This window comes from Penicillium psychrosexuale, assembly GCF_028828465.1.
Source record: "Penicillium psychrosexuale strain IBT 29551 chromosome Unknown utg000002l, whole genome shotgun sequence".
Classification (NCBI taxonomy): domain Eukaryota; kingdom Fungi; phylum Ascomycota; class Eurotiomycetes; order Eurotiales; family Aspergillaceae; genus Penicillium; species Penicillium psychrosexuale.
In genome coordinates this window covers 597463-618252 of record NW_026643187.1, presented here as the reverse complement: position 1 = coordinate 618252, position 20790 = coordinate 597463, and the positions used below count along the sequence as shown (strand labels likewise).

Sequence of the window (20790 nt, the reverse complement as noted above, 5' to 3'; positions counted from 1 at the left end):
TTCTCATTGACTGGAGCTATTCCATTGTCCACATCTTCGGGTGGTGAGCATGGTTTTGATCACTTCTGTGCATGTCGTTTTTATCTATTTGTGTCCAGAATCTATACTTGACCTTTGAAATTGATTTCCCCCTCTATTCTCTGAGTCTGTGTGCTTTGGCATTTGTTGCGCAATGTGATTGCATCTTCCCTAATATCCCATCTGTTTCTCCCGATACCGAGTATCTATCAATCAATCTATGATGTCTGTAATCTCACAGCATATGGTATTCGATGCGCAGATAGATAGTAGCTGCTGTAGAAAGACAACGCTAGTTAAGCCTAAGGGATAATAGAGAACAATTCTCCAATTCAATCTACTGCATCCTCACACCATAGCGGTAGTATATCTCTCTACTCCTGGATTGCGGCTGCCGCGATTACCTAGGTCATCTATACGGCGCCCGTGGCAATATCCTCGATAACGGTATTGACGAGGGTCTGTGTCACGCACGTCGCAGCTCGGCGCGCTAGGCCTTAGCGCGCTGCTGGACTTCTACCTATGAACTCCAGTGTCTGTTTTGTAGGAATGGGCTATTCGGGGGCTATTCCTTTCTAGGCGATTGTATCACAAAGGTGACATATACCAGCTACTTTAGATAGTCTAGGGCGTATAGATTGGCCCCCGCTTCCAACAGAGCCTCTAAGTTAGGTCTGGACCCGGCTCCCGAGACGGGCGACCTTGCCGGGATCCGGATGCGGTTGGGATATAAGGATAGAAAGTAACTATATAGTAGATCCATTTGAACCGTACAATGGTCTTGAACGTTTAGCTCGCTTATGCCGAGAACCATATTATCATGGCAACTCCAAGTTCGACCACAGCGGCCAGACTCGTCCAGCTAGTCCCCCAAAGTTCCTGCGTTTTCTGCCTTATTTCCGGGTGTGGCCTGTGGCCTCACAGTACAGCTCTGGGCACAGCCTTGCGGCGAAGTTCATCGAGAAGCCAGCTTCTGCAGCGTGATATATTCCCTGCTCCCAACTTATAACCAGCAAAGCGATTAAATGAGTTAGGCATATCAGGATGCATGTTGGACGTTGCATACTGAGTGGAGTCTCCACTTCTCGTCGTGGCGCTTTTTGTGGGTTCACCCCAATCAGAAGGGATGCCTAATCTAGATAGTAGGGCTTGCCGTCTTTAACGGGCAGGGCAAGCTTACACCCAAGGCTGCGCCCGCTATTCGACCATGGAACCTACAGCCACGATTTTTTGATTGCGCACCACCTATCGTGGCAAATCCACCATCGATGCCAAGTCCACGGAGTATTGGTACGAGATACGTAGTAGAAGGATCAGCAATAGCCCAGACGGGCCAGAGATAGAGTGGATGTGTGCCCTTCCACTGGACTAGTTTTGCGTTCTGCCTCGAACGATAGAACAACTAGCGAGCAGATTCTATGTTGTATGAATCTAGTGCTGATAACAGACAATGCGCAGATATGTAGTTCTCCAGGAATAGCAGCATCAATATGGTATTATCGGGGATGCGGGTGACGACACTCCCGACCCTGACCCGACCCTGAGCGCAGAATTCCATTGGACTCCGTGTAATATGAGATTCAGCACATAAATACTAACTTGAAGGTCTTTGCACCTTCTCGAATAATGCCTCGGGCTGTTTTTCGCCTAGGGCTTGTTCCGTTTTGGTGTGGTGATTGCTCTACTGTCGATCGAATCGATCGAACCGATCAGGGTCCCCGGGGTCCTTTCGGGATTTTGGGTTATCCTTGGTTGCCAAGGCATGGTTGATCAATTTGTCGGGTCGATTGCGAATACGTAGTACGGATTAGGTGTTTGATGTGCGCTTCGGTTATGGCTGATCTGTGTGATAGGTTGTAATCTAATGTGTATGAGGAAGCTATAGTGGAGATACGCCTATCTATAAGTGGGGGAGGTACTCGGTTGGATGAGAATGAACGAATCACTTGGGATCGTGGCAAAGATTTGGAGCTTACGACGGCTCTGTGACGTAGCCAATGCGGGGAAGGGAAAAGAATGCTCAGAAGAAGTGGAAAAATTAAGAGCAGAATTTATATATTTCTATTCAATCGACATCCAATAAACAAGTTTCGTGAGATGGATATTGTAATAAACAAGAAATGTCGAGCCTCTAGTTCTTCGCAGTCGAATCGTAAAATCGTACCTAAGTAGATAATGGTAGATAAAATATGGTAAATGTCCAGAAATGGGAGCACTATGGCACAGTGTTGGTGGGTATTGACAAAAAAAACCCCAAAGATGATGAGAATGGTAGAAAAGAGAATGAATCCGTAGGGGGGATAGGGATATGACTAGAATTGAGGAAAATGGCGATCGAGATCAGGTCGAGATTGCATGGGGTTCAGTCGAAGAGTAAGGCTGGTTCGGAGCATGCCCATTGATCAGCTTCCGCTCATGCTCATTCGAGAACGCATGACCACTAGACCCGGAACCATCCTCGGGGAGACCAGCAGCATCTCGGCAGGACGATACACCGCGAGATTCAGCCGCAACGGGGGAAAACGAGCGCTTCTCGCGCCAGTTGACACCCTCCGACTTGAGCTGCTTGCGCGCCTTGCCGCCACGGCAGCAAGCCGCGCAGCAAGAGCCAAGCTGAAGGATGAAAGCAAACAGACTGAATCCCGAAGCGATCCACATAAAGACCAGCATCTGGGTACCGACATGCGCCCGGATGTTGATGCTCGGATCGGCGGTTGCGAAGACATTGGCGAAGATCTCGAACATGACGGTCGCGACGGCTGACCCGACGATTGTCACCAGCGCGGTGAAAAATGTCAGAATCAGCATGGGCAGAGCACGGAACCAGATGAAGGTCCATCGGCGGTGGGGTGGTTTGCCCGCGGGCGGGTGGCCGTTGTTGTATTCTGCGGCCCAGGCTTTGATGCTCCGTGGGTGTCGGGAGGACACGGCAAGCGGGGCGAGGAAGATCATGACGAAGTTGAGGACTGCTGCGGATAGGAGGATTCCGAACATCCAGTGGGAGGCGGTGCGGGCTAGTTTTAATGGGCTTTCGATGTCGGATGGGAGAGCGACTGGGTGTAGCTGTTAGTCTTCGCATTCCAGGGGAGTCCTTGAGTGCGGGGATATTGTAGAACGTACCCGTCGCACCGGCCAGCAGCTCGTTCAGGATAATCTCAACCGGGTTGAAAGCATAGAGAGTCTCCGGCTTGGAGCAATGGGTGATGCCCTGGTCATCGTATCCTTCGCAGAAGTTCCATAGGCCGACCTGGTAGAAGTCATGCAGCCCGATAGTCTGGGCGATAGAGTTGATAAGGACGGCATTGGGAATAGAGACGGGAATAATATTGGAAAGATCGAGGTAGAGGAAGTAGGTATTGCGTAGGACGGGCCTATTAGAGATGTTGCCAATGACTACCAGTAGCATAAAGATCCAAGCGATCAAGTACAACAGCGACCGTAACAGGCGATGCCAACGAACGGTGGACTTTCGCTGGCGGTCAATTGGGGTAGTGGACTTAAAGAAAGGAAGCTTTCGCTTGCCATTTTCCGTCCAATGCATGATAGAAATGTGATAAATGAGTGAAAAGGAGAGAAAGTCCCAAAATCCCCAGGAGATGAGGAAAATTAGGGTTGCCTAAGGTCTCCGGGGATGACGTTAGGCCATGAAATATCTCCCGATCGCCTCCAGGCAAATGAGATCGGATTGTTTCATTGTTTTTAGCTTTTAAAGGGATTTCTTGGGTTTCCCAGGGTTCCCAGGGTGTCCTGGGCCTATTCGGTCTATTAGTTTCAAAATTTAAGAAATTTCAACGGATCGTCGCGTCTGCCACGAGATCGTCGGTGGCTGGACACTAGCGGTGTTGGCCCCTGGCCTACGCTGTCGATCATTCGGACTATATTAGTTCATCAAGGTATGGATAGAGGTATGGAGATAGCTGAAAAGCAAGGAAAGGGCAATATCACAGCCAATAAGCAGATTTAGTAGAATAATATAGAGCAATATACAATAACATACGGTATTAATAGTGCAGCCTCCCGGGCTATATGTGAGACAAAAGTATAAGAAGGACTAAATTTATAACAGGCAGCAATCGGCACGAGACCCAGGCTAAAGATCATCCACTTCGCCCCCCTAAAGTGATAGAAAAATATAAAAATACAATTGGCCCATCATTCTCCTTTATTGATGGTCAACGTCATATCGTCAAAGACTCCACGTGCCGATTAGGTAAGTTGGAGTATTTCCCCGTCATTTTCTCCTCCTATCTTGGAGACGTAGAGTCTTCATATCACATAGGATGAGGTGGCCTACTATTGTTCTCGGCTTCCTCGCCGTTGCCGCGGCCCAGGCCGAATCTACAGAATCGACCGAATCTACCGAATCCACCAAATCTACCAAATCATCCACGGAATCCGGGAAGACCACCGATGAACCCACCATTGTGTCAGTCACGACTCCCATCGCCATTCCCTCCGGTACCTACCAAGACCTCACTACAACAATCACACTGGGTGATGGCGACAAGTCGGTCATTGCATCGACCACTCAACACAATGGCACCATGACTGCCTCCAACCAGACGCAGGCAATCACTATGACTTCCGACTCCTTGACTTTGCTAGTGGGCGGCGGAGGCGGAGGAACGACGGTGATCGGGAACAATAGCATGAACGCAACTGCGACTACGACCAGTACATCTACCCAAGCGCCTGTCGTTAACACCCGACCTTGCAACGACTACCCCGAGTTCTGTGCCAGGAAGTACTCCAACATTACCATGGTCGCAGCACACAACAGCCCGTTCGTGCGCAAGAACAGCGTCGCCGCCAACCAGGTACTGGATGTGACAACACAATTGAATGATGGAATTCGGCTGCGTAAGTGAAGCAGCGGTGCATTGCCTTTTGAGAAGTAAGCGATTATTAACCTGTGGATTAGTGCAATTCCAAACGCACTACGAGAACGGCACAATGTACTTGTGCCACACGACCTGCCAATTGCTCAATGTCGGCACACTTGAAGCATACTTAGTCGAGGTCAACACGTGGATGCGGAAGAACCCATACGACGTGGTGACCTTCATCATCGGCAATTACGACTATGTCTCGCCCGCTAATTTCACCACCCCAATCTATAACTCCGGACTGAAGGACCTCATATACACCCCCACCAAGGTCCCAATGGGCCTGGGCGACTGGCCCACACTCTCGGAGATGATCCTCAGGCAGAAGCGTGCAGTCTTCTTCATGGACTACCAAGCCAACCAGACCGCGTACCCATGGCTGATGGATGAGTTCTCGCAGGTGTGGGAGACGCCTTTTTCGCCTACTGACCCCACCTTCCCCTGCACGCAGCAACGCCCACCCGGTCTGTCTGTGGCAGCCGCTAAGAACCGCATGTACATGGCCAACCACAATTTGAACCTGCAGCTGAACCTCGGCTCTCTGAGCTTGTTGATTCCCAATACTGCTTCGATTGACGAGACCAATGCTGTGAACGGCAGTGGCAGTCTAGGCGCAATGGCCAGGGAATGTAACTGTAAGTTGACATGTGTTTGATTCTTAATGTGCGTTGCTAACTCTGAACAGCAACCTGGGGCAGTCCTCCCAACTTCCTTCTGGTCGATTATTATAATTACGGCAATTTCAACGGCTCGGTCTTCGAGGTCGCTGCCCAGATGAACAATGTCACTTACAACCGTAAATGCTGTGGCAAGACATCTGGCGCGCTGCGCGAGGTCTCTGTCGCTGGTATTTCGACGGTGCTTCTGGTGGCAGTGGGAGTGCAGGTGGTGATGTCTGCGTTCTGATTTCCACGATATCTATGACTACTTTGGGTGCATGACCGGATCGGTCGTCGGCGCTAGGTTTCTTTCTTTTTTTGGCCGCACATATATTGTACTGCATATGATTTTGATATAGTACATATTTGTACAATGTTGTAGTTATTCGATCTATACATAAACATCATGGTCAACAAGCAGACATGCGCAGTTCACTAGAACTGAACAAATCAAAATAGAATATTTCCAAACGAACAAAACCAAAACCAACATATAAACCATAGCAAAATAGCCAATCCAACCCTCCCCATCACAACCTACAACCTACATCCCCAGCTCCCTCCCCGACATCACATGACCACCCCCCACCGCACCGCAAACCAACTCCACCATCAACCCTCACCCAAACCACCCCCTCACCACCACAAACCCTCGCCTGCGCGCACAAAACCGCCAAAATGGTCGACATCGTCCCTCTCAGCAGCTACCCCTCCTACATCGACCTCCTCCCCTCAATCCAAACCTGCAACATAACGAACCTACCCGAGAACTACTTCCTAAAATACTACCTGTACCATGCCCTGACCTGGCCGCAGCTAAGCTTCGTCGCGGTCGTGCGTCCACGCGGGGGACACAAGCCTGGCCCCAAAGGCGTCGGCATGGCCGGCAATATCTCAGGCGAGTATCCCAAGGTCGTTGGATACGTGCTCGCGAAGATGGAGGAGGAGCCCACGGACGGGAATCAGCATGGTCATATTACCAGTCTGAGTGTTATGCGCACGCATAGACGGTTGGGGATTGCGGAGAGGTTGATGCGGATGAGTCGTGAGTGATATTCTTGATTTTGCATTTTCATTTGTATTTGCATTTGTATTTGAAACGACCTGCAAACACTGCATATTCGCATATCATTACAGTCCGGTTTTCTAATTCCATTCTTTCTTGCAGAACGCGCAATGGCTGAATCTCACCGCGCGCATTTCGTCTCGCTGCACGTGCGCATGTCGAACATTGCTGCGCTGCGACTGTACCGCGATACGCTTGGCTTCGAGGTCGAGAAGGTCGAGGACGGGTACTATGCCGACGGCGAGGATGCGTATGCTATGCGCTTGAATCTTCAGAACTTGTGGCTTGATTGGAAGGCGATTGAAAAGCGGGATGCGGAGAATAATAAGGAAAAGAATGGGGAGGAAGGGAACGAGGATGAGGGCGAGGAGGTTGGGGAGCTTGGGAAGAAGGATGCAGAGAAGATGATTCGGGTTAAGGTTGGGAGGGGACTTGGGGTTGGTGATTTAGTTGAGAAGAATGAGTCGAAGGCTTAGAGGATATGTGACGATAGATTCAAATGGGCATAAGTTATTGCTCTTTGTATGTATAAGAGATCTTTTTGAAAAAGTTTGATTTCAATATCAAGTTTTCGTAAATGTACTGTATCAATGTGAATCGTGACTTCGTCGACTTCGATGTGGTTGAGATTTGAACTATGCAAGCAGAGCAAATTCATTTTTGCCGTCCTCCCAAGAAAATATTGGACGCCACGCTGAAAATAGAACCAAATAAAATAAAACCAAAAAAAGAGAAGACGTATCCAAATCATTTACTTCCCGTATCCCCGTCCTTCGGCTGTTGCTTTCTCGCCTTGCGCGGTAATAGCATATCCTTTAACCGACTGGATGTATCACCTGGCTTCCCTTTCTTCACCAAGGCGCCAGAGTCTCCAGTAGGTGCCGACTCCTGCGTACTTAGCCGCGAGATAGCAGGGGAGAGGGAATTGGAAGCAAATCCAAATCCGACATTAGAGCTATTCGGTGTAGAAACCGGACTAGTCTGTGCTTGTGTGTTGACTGGACGTGGAGGCATAGGCGGGTTAGATTGCCGCGAGTCTTCCAGCCGCAACGTCCCAAGCTGTTGATCTAGCGGCTGGGAAGGCATATGATTCGCCGTATCGTTGTCATTAGCGCGAGTTTGTCGGACCTGGCGGCGTCGAGTACGTTTGCGTTCACGCTGCTCGTCTCGTGCTCGGCGCAGCGTGTCCCGGAATGCTTTTTTGGTGGCACGCATTTCTTCTTTCATGGCGCGTCTATCGGCCGAGTTGCGTTGCTGCTGCTCAGGTGAGTCCCAGCGACCCCAGTCGTCACCGGATTGATGGTTGTTTTGTTGGCTCTGGCTGAAACCTGCTCGCCAGTTATTACCGGAGAACTTGGCTTCTCGGCGGGACTCTTGCAGGACCGATAGTTGCCGGCGGAGGTCCACGGCGGCGTCATATAATACCCGATCATGACGATCATCTAGAAGTTCCAATTGAGTGCGCACTGTGGCAAGGTCTGAAGCGCCCAGGTCCGATGTTGTCGAGATGGAGTCAATTGAGCTGAACGAGGACTCAGATGACACGGAGCTCACCGATACTCGTCTGGTATGTTCGGTCGTGGGTGGCTCTACCCTAAGCTGTTCTGTAGAGGGCTTAGGCTTATTGCTATCAATCTGATTGATTGTTTCAGGCCGACCCGTCGGATTAGGACTTGTCACAGGGCTAGGGCTTTGAATGGGTGTCAACGGAATGTTGGTTACGGGACGTGGCGAGTTATCCCAGGCCGGCCGAGGATAGTACCCACCACCGTATGGAGGTCCAGCCATTATTGCTTTCCGACTATGAAGCCTTGCCTGTTCTTCAAGCCAGCGGCCATGTGCAATAGCCTGCTCCTCGACCTGCCGCCCATATTGTAGGGCCTGTTCGCTGAATCGCTCTCCATATTTCTGCGCTTGTGATGCGATCTGTGAAATCCACCCACCGGACCCAGCCTTGGGGGTGCCATTATTGGGATACTGCGGTTGCTGCTGCGTATAGTTCCAATTGTTCCATTGCCATGCGCCTTGTGGTGGGTGGGTATAGTATTGAGGTGGTTGGTTAGGAGATATGGGGGGAGGGTATGGAGGAACACCATATACTCCATATGGAGATGGGGGCACATATACTTGGGGGTTGTGGAACATAGAGGGAGGCATCGACCAAGGAGTCGGAGACGGAACGTGCTGCCCGTGCTGCCCAGGCACGGGCGACGGAGCATTTGAATTTCGAGTCGGCTGGCCATCTATTGAACCTGTTGCCGCTGGATAGCATCGGGGACATAAAGCGGACGATGGTGCAGAATCAGGTTCGCCTACGTAGACAAAGACAATCTGGGTAGCGCGGAGCTCGAAAAAGCATTCATTCCATTCGGCGACAACGGCAGCGATTCGAGCTTTCCGTTGTTCATCAGTCTCCTGTGGGCGATCTTTGCGGTCTCGTCTAATCTCCGCTCGCAATTGGCGTGGGAGATGCTGAGAGGACGCAGCGAGCCCCAATTGCGGCGGAAATAGATACTTTAAGAATGTATCCCAGTCCTGCTGGGTAACCTCATCTAATCGAGAGGCCCAGCACCGCGGCCGTCGTGGGAAATCCTTAGCCTGGCTCCGGGGGTAGATGGTCATATGATGTTGCAGAAGATCCCGGCTCTCGTCTAGGACCGAGGGAAGCCGTTCCTCAAAGTACGCAGCGGCGGATCTGAAATGCGTCGGCACGACCGTCGGCTGTATTGGGACACGAGAGCTACTGGCATCCTGCGTTGGGGAGACAATCACACTAGGAACTATTGGGGCCTGAGAAGAGCTGTTGTTCCGGCTGCTCGCAGGTGCGAGTAATGGGTCGACGGCCGAGTACGGGGGTGGTGGAGCCTCCTCTTGGTCCATTTTGAGAAGGCGGTTATGGTCGGCCGGGGAATATCCAAGGGTAGCAAGAATGTAGTGGCCTAGGAAGGGCTACAGTGAATTCCCATTCTGTGATAAGATAACGAGGACCTGAGAGGCGGTGGAAGGCAGCAAGAATACTGTAAATGGGGTTCTGTCAGCGTACAAGAATTATATTTGAGAGACGTTATGTCCTACCTGGATGTCGGAGAATGACTCACAACGACAAAGGGTATACTGAGACCCTGATGAAGGGGGACATACGAGAGAAAGGCTGATCTTGGGAGTGAAGAAGTCCGTGACATTCCACCTGGGCAAGGTTAGGAGATTGGCGGGGACGATAACGATAAGGCCTATCGATTGCCAACAGCCTTCAGCGTGGACATATGCAAACCTCCTGTCGGAATACATATGCTTCCAAGATTGAAAGAACTTATATTAAGAGGACTATTAACACAACTATATTCACACCGAAAGAGCAGGGTGTTGGTGGTCCTGGTTGAGGCTGAGGAACTATACAATTTACTTAAGACATGCTCATCGGCCATACATGGCTGAAATTCTGCTTCGTTTGAAAATGCAGCTTCAAGTCCACTGCTAGTGACAGTAGATTTATTCTTGGATCAAATGTACGTAGTGCCCTCGGGCGTACCCGCGTAAACTATGTCTCATGTGGGATTGCTCGTAAGTGAGAGTATATTCTGGGTGTGATACTCGGACCCTTCATGACTTTCATCCTCTCCTCCCTTCACTTCTCTTCTGTTCGACTCAATTTCTTTTAATCAACCTACAGACAGATACGACTGTCAGCATTTCAGCATTTGAAAGATTTTCTCGGTCTACAGAGCTACTCAGTCGTCTCAATTGTGGGGAATCTGTTATCCTCTGATTCTCGGCTATCGACTGAAAGACAGCGAGAGGTGTGCAGACCACCAACACACGCCCCCGTGGTGTAGTCAGATATTTTATTCAATTTATCAATACAGTAAGCCTTCAGTCTTCATTGTGAGAATTTCGAAAAAAAAATATGAGCTAACATGGTGGGTTTGTGTATAGTTCCAGACGGGGTCTCCTCTCACTTTACAACAACGGGGCACCCGGTCGACAAAGATCTTTACAACCATACGCCCAGATGTCGACGGAGCACACTCGCGATTGGTCGACTCTACTTCCGGCTGAGAAACAGACTGGACCAACCGACCAGGCATTTGAGCTGCCAGAAATCGCTTGCTTTACGCTGTACCAATTTCCCTGTCCTCTGAAACATCCTTCCGACTACCTCACCTGGCGCAATGACATCTACCACATTCTGAAAGTGCACAGACTTCATCGGCTCATTGATTCTGGCATCGTCCGCCCTTACAGGGACTCGCCCAATGCTAGGAGATGGCAACAGATGTCGATCGAAGTCCGCAACTGGCTAGCGTGGAACATGAATCCGATCCTTGTATGCATGATTGTGAAAGAACAGCCCCGAGCTGAACTGGCAGACGAGTTCATGATGGGGGCCGAGAAGATTCTTGGGCCTTATACCCGCAGTCCCACACAGGACTATGAGGATATCTCAAGCGGTCTGTTCAATCTCATTCGGTGCCAGCGACGTGATTACTCTAGTGCCCGGTGGTTTGTTCACCGTCTGATGGAGTATTACACCCACACCTTGAATATGAAGATGGGAATTCCGCCATTTGTCCCGCTGCTGGTCTTGCTGGCGGAAGTTGAGAGTGATGTGGGAACAGCCTTTGTCAATCTGAGATATGAGCGGTTGAAGAACATGCACAACCTCGCCCAGGATGTTACCAAAGCGTACCTTGAAGAAGTGTACCTCGATGTGTTGGATTACCTGGAGTGTATGGACCCGATGCCTATTGAATGATGTGATGAACGATGGAAGCCCGACAGTGCACAAGAACAAGAGCATGGAAAACACATGGCTACCTTTTATTGTGGGGCGCCCATTCGTCCTGCAAAGAAGTGCTTGATTCCGCCGTGAAAATGACATGAAGTGTGTTCGAAGACGTTGAGAAGGGAACAATGAACATGATATGGAGGCTGTGTTCCAAAGGCTATTTCAAACAGGGGTCCGAGATGAGACACATGCTATCAAATCCTTGTATTTTACCAATGAAATCGCAAGCTATCAAACTCCTGAGTGGAATGAATTATGCGCATTGAAAGATCAAGAAGATAAAAATAAACGTGAGATTCTATGCGAGAGGAGAGTGGCCCCACTAGGCACCAAACAATGATTCAGCGCCTGGAGATTGGCTATTCTGAAGAGCGTTGATTGGTCAATGAACAATAGAAGTGGAGCACTGAATCATCGCTCAGCCATCACATTGTCCATACTCGTTGCATTGCCCGATGCTTGTCAATTTATGAATCCCTTTTATAAGCATAATGGCATTTATGACTCAATATAAGGCAGCAATGAAGTATATCTCGGTGGATATATCGGATAAAACTGGCGGGCTGATAATAGCCTGATCTATTGTCTTGGGGCTTTTGCTTTTATACCTGATCGGTTCTTCCCTTTTTCCACTATACTGCTCTATACTCTCACATGCTAAGCACGTCCTCTCTTGTATATATTTCCACAAATACTTGTGACCCATGATGCATACTCTTCAAAAAGAGTCCAGTTCAAACCAACCAACCCTCAACGAAGGAGACAGCGTCAGAAACCTAACACATGACCTCGAAAAACAGCCAACGAGGCAAACCACCGACACATCAGCACCAACCACAGAACTATTCCCGGAAACAGACCTCAGCTGCGGAATAGTAGGCTGGGATGGACAAGATGACCTTAATAACCCCCAAAACTTCCCGGCCAACAAAAAATGGACCTTGCTCGCCCTGATCAGTGCCATGACTCTGATCTCTCCGCTCGCCTCGAGCATGTTCTCACCCGCCATCTCGTACGTGGCAGCGGAGTTCGGAGAAACGAATGAGACAATCTTGTCTTTTAGTGTCAGCATCTATATCCTCGGATATGCAGTGAGCCCACCCCACCCTATGATTTATGCAATCCAACGCATCTAACATGCCGGATCTAGTTCGGTCCCCTTTTACTCGCCCCTATGAGCGAAGTCTACGGCCGCCGCGTCGTCCTCAGTGCTGCAAATTGGTTCTTTGTAGTTTGGCAAATCGGCTGCGCACGAGCAAACAGCATCGAGGCCCTCATTGTCTGCCGCCTATTCGCCGGAATCGGAGGCTCGGGTTGTCTAACACTCGGTGCGGGTGTAATCGCAGATATGTTCCCCCGGGAGCAGCGCGGCATGGCAACGGCCGTCTGGGCAATGGGACCACTGATTGGACCTGTGGTCGGGCCTATCGCGGGTGGATTCCTCGGACAGGAAGCTGGCTGGCGCTGGGTATTTTGGCTATTGCTTATTGTGGGTGGTATCGTGGCGTTAGGGGTTGAGTTTCTGAACAAAGAGACATATGCGGAAGTTCTTATCCGGTGGAAGACCGAGAAACTCGTGAAGGAGACTGGCCGAATGGATTTGCGGAGTGCTTATGACACAAATAAGGAGCCTGTTACTTTGGGACAGACCATGGTGCAGAGTTTCAAGAGGCCGGTTTTGCTGTTTGTCAAGTCGCCAATTGTGTTCCTTCTGTGTCTTTATATGGTGAGTCCAAGTTCGGTCGTGATGCACGAAAGATCCTTTCCAAAATGCGACTTACTAACATTTCATCTCTAGTCCTTCGTTTACGGCCTTCTCTACCTCTTCTTCACTACCATCCCCAGCGTCTTCACTCAGAAATACGGGTTCTCCGTTGGCCTATCGGGACTTGCATATCTCGGCATCGGCTTCGGTTTTATCGGTGGTCTCGCAATTATCGCCTTCACAAACGACCGCATGGTCATGTCAGCTACAGCAAAGAATGGCGGCAAGTTCGAACCCGAGATGCGCCTCCCAATGATGATTATCTTCGCCTGCATCCTTCCAATCAGCTTCTTCTGGTACGGCTGGACAGCCGACAAGCACGTATTTTGGATTGTGCCTATCATTGGCATGTTCCCCTTCGGAGTCGGCACGATGGGCGTGTATATGCCCATCCAGACATATATCATTGATTGCTACCCCAAATATGCAGCGTCTGCCAATGCCACTTTGACGGCAACTCGCTCTCTGGTTGGAGCTCTGCTACCGCTTGCTGGGCCGAAGATGTTCGGTAATCTGGGTCTCGGGTGGGGGAACTCGTTGCTTGGGTTCCTGGCATTGGCATTCATCCCAGTCCCTATTGTCTTCATCAAGTATGGCAAGGTGATTCGGGAGAAGTGGCCTATTGACCTCGATGGTAAAGATTGAAAAGGATCAAGCTGCTGCTATCAAGGGCATACTATTCGCTCCACATCGGCCTTGTCTGTTCCCATGATCGGGATGATGTTTAACGACCCACATATAGAAGTTGCCTATATACAATCAATAGAATAGAGCATAATAGAACATGAATTTCTGTACATGAACATGGCCATTCCTTAGAAAAGTTCAATCACAATTTGATTGATATCCATCCCCTCCACAAGATCAGGATATCGTCTAATAAAGTCCGGCGTAAGCCCCCACCCACTTTCACTCATGAACATCTCATAAAACGCCTTTTTAATACACAACTCGTTCTGCTCATTCCGTTCAAGAATCGTCTCATTCCAAGGCCATCGAATCTTAACACAACAAGCCATGAACCCGAACAGATCATCCCGATCCTTGCTATACAGATGCCAACGCCGAATTAGATTCAGCCTTATCCTTGGCCACGGCAAAAAATCTAAAACGAGCGGATGTGGAACAGCCATTTGACCCTGCACAGGCCTAAGGAACACAGGGAGTCGACCATAAGTCTCTGGGCTGGGGGAAATGACCCATCTCGAGAAGTGGTAAGTCAGCCAGCCAGTACTCAGTCGCTCCGGATCACGGACTGGGCGGCGTTGCAGGGCCGTGTGGATCATGTCTGCTAGCGGGTTTGTTTTCGTGCCGTACAAAAAGTCAAGAGGGGAAATGGGGATATCTGGGCATGGGATTATCAGCTCTGGGTAGATGAACCACGGACAGGAGATCATGGTGCGTGTGCTGAAGTCATCAGTGTGTGGTGGGATTTGGTTCCACAGAGGCGTGGTTTCGGCGGAAAGAGGTTCTAGAGATGGGGATCGGATTTGCGGTGATGTTGATACAGCTGGCAGGGGGGCGTTTAGAAGGTTGCTAATCCCGTGCTGGGGTATCGATTCGTTCAAATCCGTTTGGAGGGAGAATCGGGCTTCTCGGTTGCTCAGCTCCTTATACAGAGATGACAAGTCATGGCTGGAATCAACGGTGGCAGCTGGCTCATCCAGTTCTGTCTCCCAGGAGTTGACGAGTGATTTCAAGCTCTTTTGGCGCTTGAGAAGAGCTTCGTTTTGCTTGCGGAGCCCTTCGATTACTTGAAGAAGGCGCTGCACGCCTTGGTCGCTGTGATGCTGCTCGCAGTGTGTCACCTGTTTTTCGAGTTGGGCTACATGTCGCAGCTTCTTTTCGCGGAGAGTCTGTTGCGAGCGACGATCTCGGAGGCGTTTCTTCTCATTGGAAGACATCGGGTTTGATGCTTTGATGTCGTGGAAAGACGGGATCGGCGGAGTGAGGGTGCCGCTGCATAATCCGCATAAGTGGATGTGCATAATTCTTATGCAGATATCTGATTTCCGAGAGAAAGTGGAGTGTACGAGGACAGCAAGAAATTGTACGAACCAACTAATATTGGCCTTTGCGTCTATATTATTAGTTCTATCTCCTTTCCACGGCATGCATATACTACATTTGTAGCGTGCTGGCGCATATTATTTTCTAGCAGGACGACTCATGAGGCCAGGGAGTATTGAATTTGAACTTTCATTGATCGAATCAATCGCTAGAAAAGCAGATACCAATCCTCACCGATCGATAAGTCAAGCAATGTTGGATCCCTGGTATTGCAGACATGCAGAAAATCCACCATAGCATAAGAGAGCTAGAAACATCAGAATATTTACCTCAGTCTTATTGAAATCCATCAAAAGTTGTGATCAGACGTTTAGTATCCGGCGTAGGCACGGTGGAAAGCAGCTCACTTGGTGCTCGTGCCACTGGCCACGCTGGCAGTCCTATGAAGATTCAATATCTATTAATACAACCTAGAAAGATAGCTTGTATCCTGCTTATCTTGCTGCAGTACGTCGCAACTTTGCATATCTTGCATTTCTGAGGTTCGTGACCGATATCCTCCTCAATCTTTCCACACTTGAAGCAGCTATCAGGGTCGTTATGTTAGCATGAAGTGTCTGAATTCACCGTCTTCCAAAGGGAATCCACCTAGGCTCCTGGAAGCTGCGTGCAATACCGGGCTGGTAGTGATCCAGGGCAGCAAGGAACTGAACTTTTCCTGGAGTTCTGAAGCCATGGTCCTCAAAAATTGTTTGGCGCGAGTCGCAGTTAATTTCGGGCACTAGGTCACGTAGATGCTGCAGATCCGCTTCGTTGATGCGAGCACCGGCTCGGATCACGACAGCACCTAGGATGATAGTGCGGTACTTGGCGTCTTGGGAGAGGTCACCCGTGTCTGCTTCCTTGGCGCGACTGGCAGCGAACAGTCGTTCTCCAAGGTTGTCAGTGTCGAGCTGCTGGCGGACGTACGGGACGATGACATTGGCTAGCAAATCGGCATATTCAGGGGTACTGTAGAGGGCAATTGACTTTGCTGGTGCCAGAATGTCGGTTTGATGAACCATTGCAGCTAGGTTCTGTTCCCAGTGGTCAATATTGACACCTAGGCTGTCGGTCAAGTCGATGACCACGTCAAGGTCCTGGTCGCTTTCGAACAGACCTAATATAGACGTTAGCTAAGAGCAAAGGGACGAGTAACAGTGATACTAACGCCATCCCCATCGACCCATGATGATGCTCGTCTAGTGCGTGTAATTGTAGAGCTGAACTTGAGACTGAGTGGCTTGAAGTCCAGGGACGGAATAGAGACAGAAGAGTTCTGTGACAGCAAGGTTCTGGGATAGTAAGAAAAATCCTGAGATAAGGTTGTGGATGAGAAACTAAGTGGAAAAAGAATAAACCCGCAAAGAAGAAAGAGGAGATTACGGAGTAAGACAATGGAGACAGGGTTCTTGCCACTCGCTTGCCTGACTTTAACAATGACCTCTTATTGCCCGTTTCATTCCCAATGGTCTTCTATAGATTCCCAGTTATACCCCTGGTTATACATACAAAACTTCTCTGTACTATTTATAATTTTCATTGCCTCGGTGGATATTTAGAAAGAGATCAAAAAACATAAAAAAAACCACGTCAATGTGTTCCATATAATAACCTTGACATCGTCCTGGGATCAAATAAATACATCCTAATTGATTCTGGGACGTTCAGACTAGCGATGGCATAATGCATAACTCATACTGCATGACTCGGCTCATTCTTAGTATTAAATATCAAGCCAGAGGGTTCAATCGCGAATAGGGTTAATTATCAAAGTGAGGCTGTTCCACGCAGAAAATTCGGCTTAGAATCCGCAGATGTCGACCTTGGGATGCGACAGAGAATCCGCCAAAGGGCATAACTATCAAGTTTCATACAATATAACTAGTCTCAGAGAGAAGATTAGAAACTTGTAATACCTGTTTCCAAGAAACTGATATTGGTGCACCAATTAATCCGCCATGGTAATGACGAGATTCCCCCCTTATTGTGAACTTCGTTAATTCACATTTCCTTCCTCCCATTGCAGTGGGCAAAGCCGGAATCCTAAAGTAGTGGCCTTATCTTTCAGGCAGAGAGAAAGCTTAGGGGTCTTCATGTCAATTAAAATCTCAGAGAGGAAGCTAGACCAGTGACCATACGGAATGGAAGAGGATTTTACAGGATGTTGTTGCATTGGGAGATAAGGATGTCTACTACGGTCTGTATGATCTCCGCTTGCTAGCTGACCTCCCTGGATGGTTGGTGTTGTTGTGTCGCTCTCGTCTTGTCCGCTAGGCCAGACTGCCCATCGTGCATATCCCTCTTCGCCATATAAAATTCGTTATAACGAGCGTTACTGTGATCGATGTTGAACAAAGTGGGTCGCGGAGAATAAGCTCGGCCGGAAGCCGGGCCAATATTAAAACACCCTACATCACATTGACCAGCACAGGGTTTCAATCCAATATGGCCAGCGATCAAAGATTCCAGCGGACTGTGCAAGCAGTTGCTGAAGCTGTTCAAATATTTGCTACTGGAACATTCAACTTTGCGGAGAGCATCAAACAGATATGGGGACCACAGACCCAGCCGGATACAGTGGAGACATCCGATCCCCTGCCCGTCGAGGGCATGCAGGATTTCCAAGTGGTTGATCAACTTCGAGAAAGAACCCCTGTTTCTCAGGACGGAGATCAATTTGCGATAAACTCCCAAAGTCATCCACCGTCCGTGACTATGGATGACGAGTCGCAAGTCTTACATGAAGCAATCGCGCCGCTAGAGACAGCAAGTATACAGCTCTCTAATGAGATGGATACGGTAGCTACGTCCACACAGCAACCGGTTGGTTCAAAGAGAGCCGGTCAGGGTATTCATGAGCAGCAACCTATGTCCAAGCGGCAGCGGATACGGGAATTGGAGCAAGTCCTAATGCCGGAATGGTGTGGACTGAAAAGGGTTATGCGACAGGAACAAGCTGACCACGGAGCGGCGGAATATGGCGGGTCCTCGGCGTCATCAGTATCTTCGTCGTCGGCATCTTCGTCATCGTCGGAAGAAGAAGAAAACGAAGAAAAAGTGGCGCAAATCGAAGTGCAACTGAATAGACACGAAATTTCGTCTATCAAAAATCAGGTGCCGGTTGCACATAAAATGACACACAAAGACGTGATACATCTGAAGGAAGAAAATGACGGATCATCATCTTCGACGCAAGAACAGTCCTCGGAAGAGTCATCATCGGAAGAGGAGGACGATGACTCCTCAGAAGAAGAAGAAGAAGAAGAAGAAGAAGAAGAAGAGGAAGAAGAAGAAGAAGCGGTGCCAAATGCAGCAAGAAAAGTGTCACAAGAAAGTCGCGATGTGGAAGCGAAACCAGCGATTCGACCAAAGGACGAGAACAGTGAACCATCCTCGTCTTCATCCGAACACGAATCCTCAGAAGAAGAATCAGATGACGACGAGCCAAGGGAACCAAAAGGGCAACCAGCAGCAGAAGAGCCGCCAATAAAAGAGGAGTCAGAGGACGAACCAGAAGAACCAAAGAAACAGCTGGCGACAAAAGTAGAGCCTCAAATGAGACGCGAACAAACCCCAGAAGAATCGAGTGGAATAACAAGTAATGAATCCTCCTCATCGTCATCAGAAGACGAATCCTGCGAATCCTCGGAAGAAGACTCGGAGACGGAGATGTAGCGGCAGACATCAACTGTTCCTTTTGTGTGTCGCTATCATGTTGTTCGTTATGTGATTTCGGAAGAAGAATACAAATATCCATGCCAGCAACAATAATGTAATAGGGAGATATTTTGAAGGTTTGCTGGCATTTATGTTGCTTGAATAGCTACACCTACAGGGCTATACTCTGCTCTGCCCTCTTCTGTCGCTCGTGCTACTCTAATCACAAAACATTGCTTCTAGGCCGAACGAATCGGCTTAATTACCTCTGTTGTACTTTGTAACCTTGGGTAGTAGTCGGTGGTAAAATGAGCAAATATAAATCGAATCCGTCCGTTGAAATCCCTACATATAAAAAACCGCAATAGCTCAGTGATACTTCAAACAGTCCATCGATCAAATACACGGATAATTATGCGGATAATTTACTGCAGGTCATCCTTCAGTGCAATGCACCTCTTCTTGATAGCAATTCCCCTTTGCCATGCACTGGTTGCAGAACCCTTCATCCCCAAAGTGGACGTCGCCATCATCGGCGGTGGCCTATCCGGACTCTCCACCGCCAAAGACCTGGCAGCGGCCAACAAATCCTTCGTCATATTAGAAGCACGAGACCGAGTCGGTGGTCGCGTACTCAATTTCAACCTCACGGGAAAGAACATCCAAGAACTAGGCGGCGAATATGTTGGACCAACACAAAACCGCGTGCTGGCTCTCGCAGCCGAACTCGGCCTCCCAACCTATAAGACATATACGACGGGAAATTCAACCTTCTATCGAAACAACACGGTGCACCATTATCAAGATACTTTGGGCGGTATTCCTCCCGTGGGAATAGGCTCCCTTATTGAACTTGCATTCTTCATGAACGACATCAATACCCTAGCGAGCAAGGTCGACCTAGAAGCACCATGGAATACCCCGAATGCCACGGCTCTGGATTCAATGACTCTAGAAACATACGTCAGCTCCCGACTATCCACTGCCGACTCTCGCGTTCTCCTCGATATTGCCATCCCAGCTATACTGTCGACCGAACTGAGAGAACCGTCTCTGCTGTATGCATTGTGGTGTATAGCTGCCGCTGGAGATGAAACGGGGCCTGGGACTATCAACCGTCTCATTGGGGTGGATGGGGGTGCACAGGATAGTCGGGTGAGTGGTGGAACACAGTTACTCGCAACACTTCTCGCCGAGAGACTCGGTTCGCAAAACATCTACCTGAACACGCCCGTGCGCAAAGTCCAGCTCAAAGAATCCCGCTATCTAGTCTCTTCAGATGAAGTCAATATTTCAGCCCGACATGTTGTCGTCGCCATGTCCCCACCTTTAGCAAGCCACATCATATTCGATCCCCTACTACCTGCCGGACGAGATCAGTTAAACCAGCGCATGCCCATGGGGGCACTTGGCAAAGCCATCGCCATCTTCCCGACAGCCTGGTGGCGGGATGAGGGACTCAACGGAGAAGGTGTGAGCGACACCGGGGCAATCCGAGTGACATACGATAACTCGCCGGCGGATGAGTCGTTCGGAGCGATAATGGGGTTCATCGAGGCGGACGAGATGCGCAAGCTGGATACTGCGAGCGAGGAGGAGGTAAAGCGTCAAGTCAAGCAGAGTTTTGCTAATCTCTTTGGTCCGCGCGTTGAAAATGCCACCGATATCCTCGTTCAGAGGTGGGATCTTGAGGAGTTTTCCCGTGGTGGCCCCAGTGCTTTCATGCCGCCGGGAGTTTTGACACAGTATGGGTCTTATTTACGTACTCCTGTTGGGAGGATCCATTTTGCTGGGACAGAGACTTCACTGAGGTGGATTGGGTATATGGATGGGGCTATTAGCTCGGGAGAACGGGTTGCTGGGGAGATACTGAAGACTTGGTGAACGGGGATTTTTCATTA

At 49.4% G+C, this 20790-nt stretch overlaps 10 protein-coding genes across 10 annotated transcripts; 6 read left to right on the top strand and 4 right to left on the bottom strand.

Annotated features, from left to right (window-relative positions):
• Positions 1-2358: 2358 nt before the first annotated feature.
• N7518_001371 (SUR7/PalI family protein) lies at positions 2359-3559 on the bottom strand (the record flags this gene model as incomplete). The annotated part of the gene is made up of 2 exons (XM_057182299.1): positions 2359-3071; positions 3139-3559. 2 exons carry the CDS (start codon positions 3557-3559, stop codon positions 2359-2361), a joined length of 1134 nt encoding a protein of 377 aa, XP_057043749.1.
• A 739-nt stretch (positions 3560-4298) lies between these two features.
• N7518_001370 (uncharacterized protein) lies at positions 4299-5810 on the top strand (the record flags this gene model as incomplete). Its single annotated transcript, XM_057182298.1, has 3 exons — positions 4299-4878; positions 4940-5539; positions 5590-5810. The coding sequence occupies 3 exons, from the start codon at positions 4299-4301 to the stop codon at positions 5808-5810; spliced, it is 1401 nt and encodes a 466-aa protein (XP_057043748.1).
• Positions 5811-6241: 431 nt separating this feature from the next.
• Positions 6242-7105, top strand: N7518_001369 (peptide alpha-N-acetyltransferase complex A subunit ARD1; the record flags this gene model as incomplete). Its single annotated transcript, XM_057182297.1, has 2 exons — positions 6242-6608; positions 6732-7105. 2 exons carry the CDS (start codon positions 6242-6244, stop codon positions 7103-7105), a joined length of 741 nt encoding a protein of 246 aa, XP_057043747.1.
• Positions 7106-7376: 271 nt separating this feature from the next.
• N7518_001368 (uncharacterized protein) lies at positions 7377-9509 on the bottom strand (the record flags this gene model as incomplete). Its single annotated transcript, XM_057182296.1, has 1 exon — positions 7377-9509. The coding sequence occupies one exon, from the start codon at positions 9507-9509 to the stop codon at positions 7377-7379; it is 2133 nt and encodes a 710-aa protein (XP_057043746.1).
• A 1129-nt stretch (positions 9510-10638) lies between these two features.
• Positions 10639-11382, top strand: N7518_001367 (uncharacterized protein; the record flags this gene model as incomplete). The annotated part of the gene is made up of 1 exon (XM_057182295.1): positions 10639-11382. The coding sequence occupies one exon, from the start codon at positions 10639-10641 to the stop codon at positions 11380-11382; it is 744 nt and encodes a 247-aa protein (XP_057043745.1).
• A 737-nt stretch (positions 11383-12119) lies between these two features.
• On the top strand, positions 12120-13825 carry N7518_001366 (MFS transporter; the record flags this gene model as incomplete). The annotated part of the gene is made up of 3 exons (XM_057182294.1): positions 12120-12506; positions 12566-13141; positions 13214-13825. 3 exons carry the CDS (start codon positions 12120-12122, stop codon positions 13823-13825), a joined length of 1575 nt encoding a protein of 524 aa, XP_057043744.1.
• Positions 13826-13995: 170 nt separating this feature from the next.
• Positions 13996-15084, bottom strand: N7518_001365 (bZIP transcription factor; the record flags this gene model as incomplete). The annotated part of the gene is made up of 1 exon (XM_057182293.1): positions 13996-15084. The coding sequence occupies one exon, from the start codon at positions 15082-15084 to the stop codon at positions 13996-13998; it is 1089 nt and encodes a 362-aa protein (XP_057043743.1).
• A 729-nt stretch (positions 15085-15813) lies between these two features.
• N7518_001364 (uncharacterized protein) lies at positions 15814-16419 on the bottom strand (the record flags this gene model as incomplete). Its single annotated transcript, XM_057182292.1, has 2 exons — positions 15814-16349; positions 16401-16419. 2 exons carry the CDS (start codon positions 16417-16419, stop codon positions 15814-15816), a joined length of 555 nt encoding a protein of 184 aa, XP_057043742.1.
• Positions 16420-17677: 1258 nt separating this feature from the next.
• N7518_001363 (uncharacterized protein) lies at positions 17678-18907 on the top strand (the record flags this gene model as incomplete). Its single annotated transcript, XM_057182291.1, has 1 exon — positions 17678-18907. The coding sequence occupies one exon, from the start codon at positions 17678-17680 to the stop codon at positions 18905-18907; it is 1230 nt and encodes a 409-aa protein (XP_057043741.1).
• A 432-nt stretch (positions 18908-19339) lies between these two features.
• Positions 19340-20773, top strand: N7518_001362 (flavin monoamine oxidase family protein; the record flags this gene model as incomplete). The annotated part of the gene is made up of 1 exon (XM_057182290.1): positions 19340-20773. The coding sequence occupies one exon, from the start codon at positions 19340-19342 to the stop codon at positions 20771-20773; it is 1434 nt and encodes a 477-aa protein (XP_057043740.1).
• Between the last annotated feature and the right edge of the window lie 17 nt (positions 20774-20790).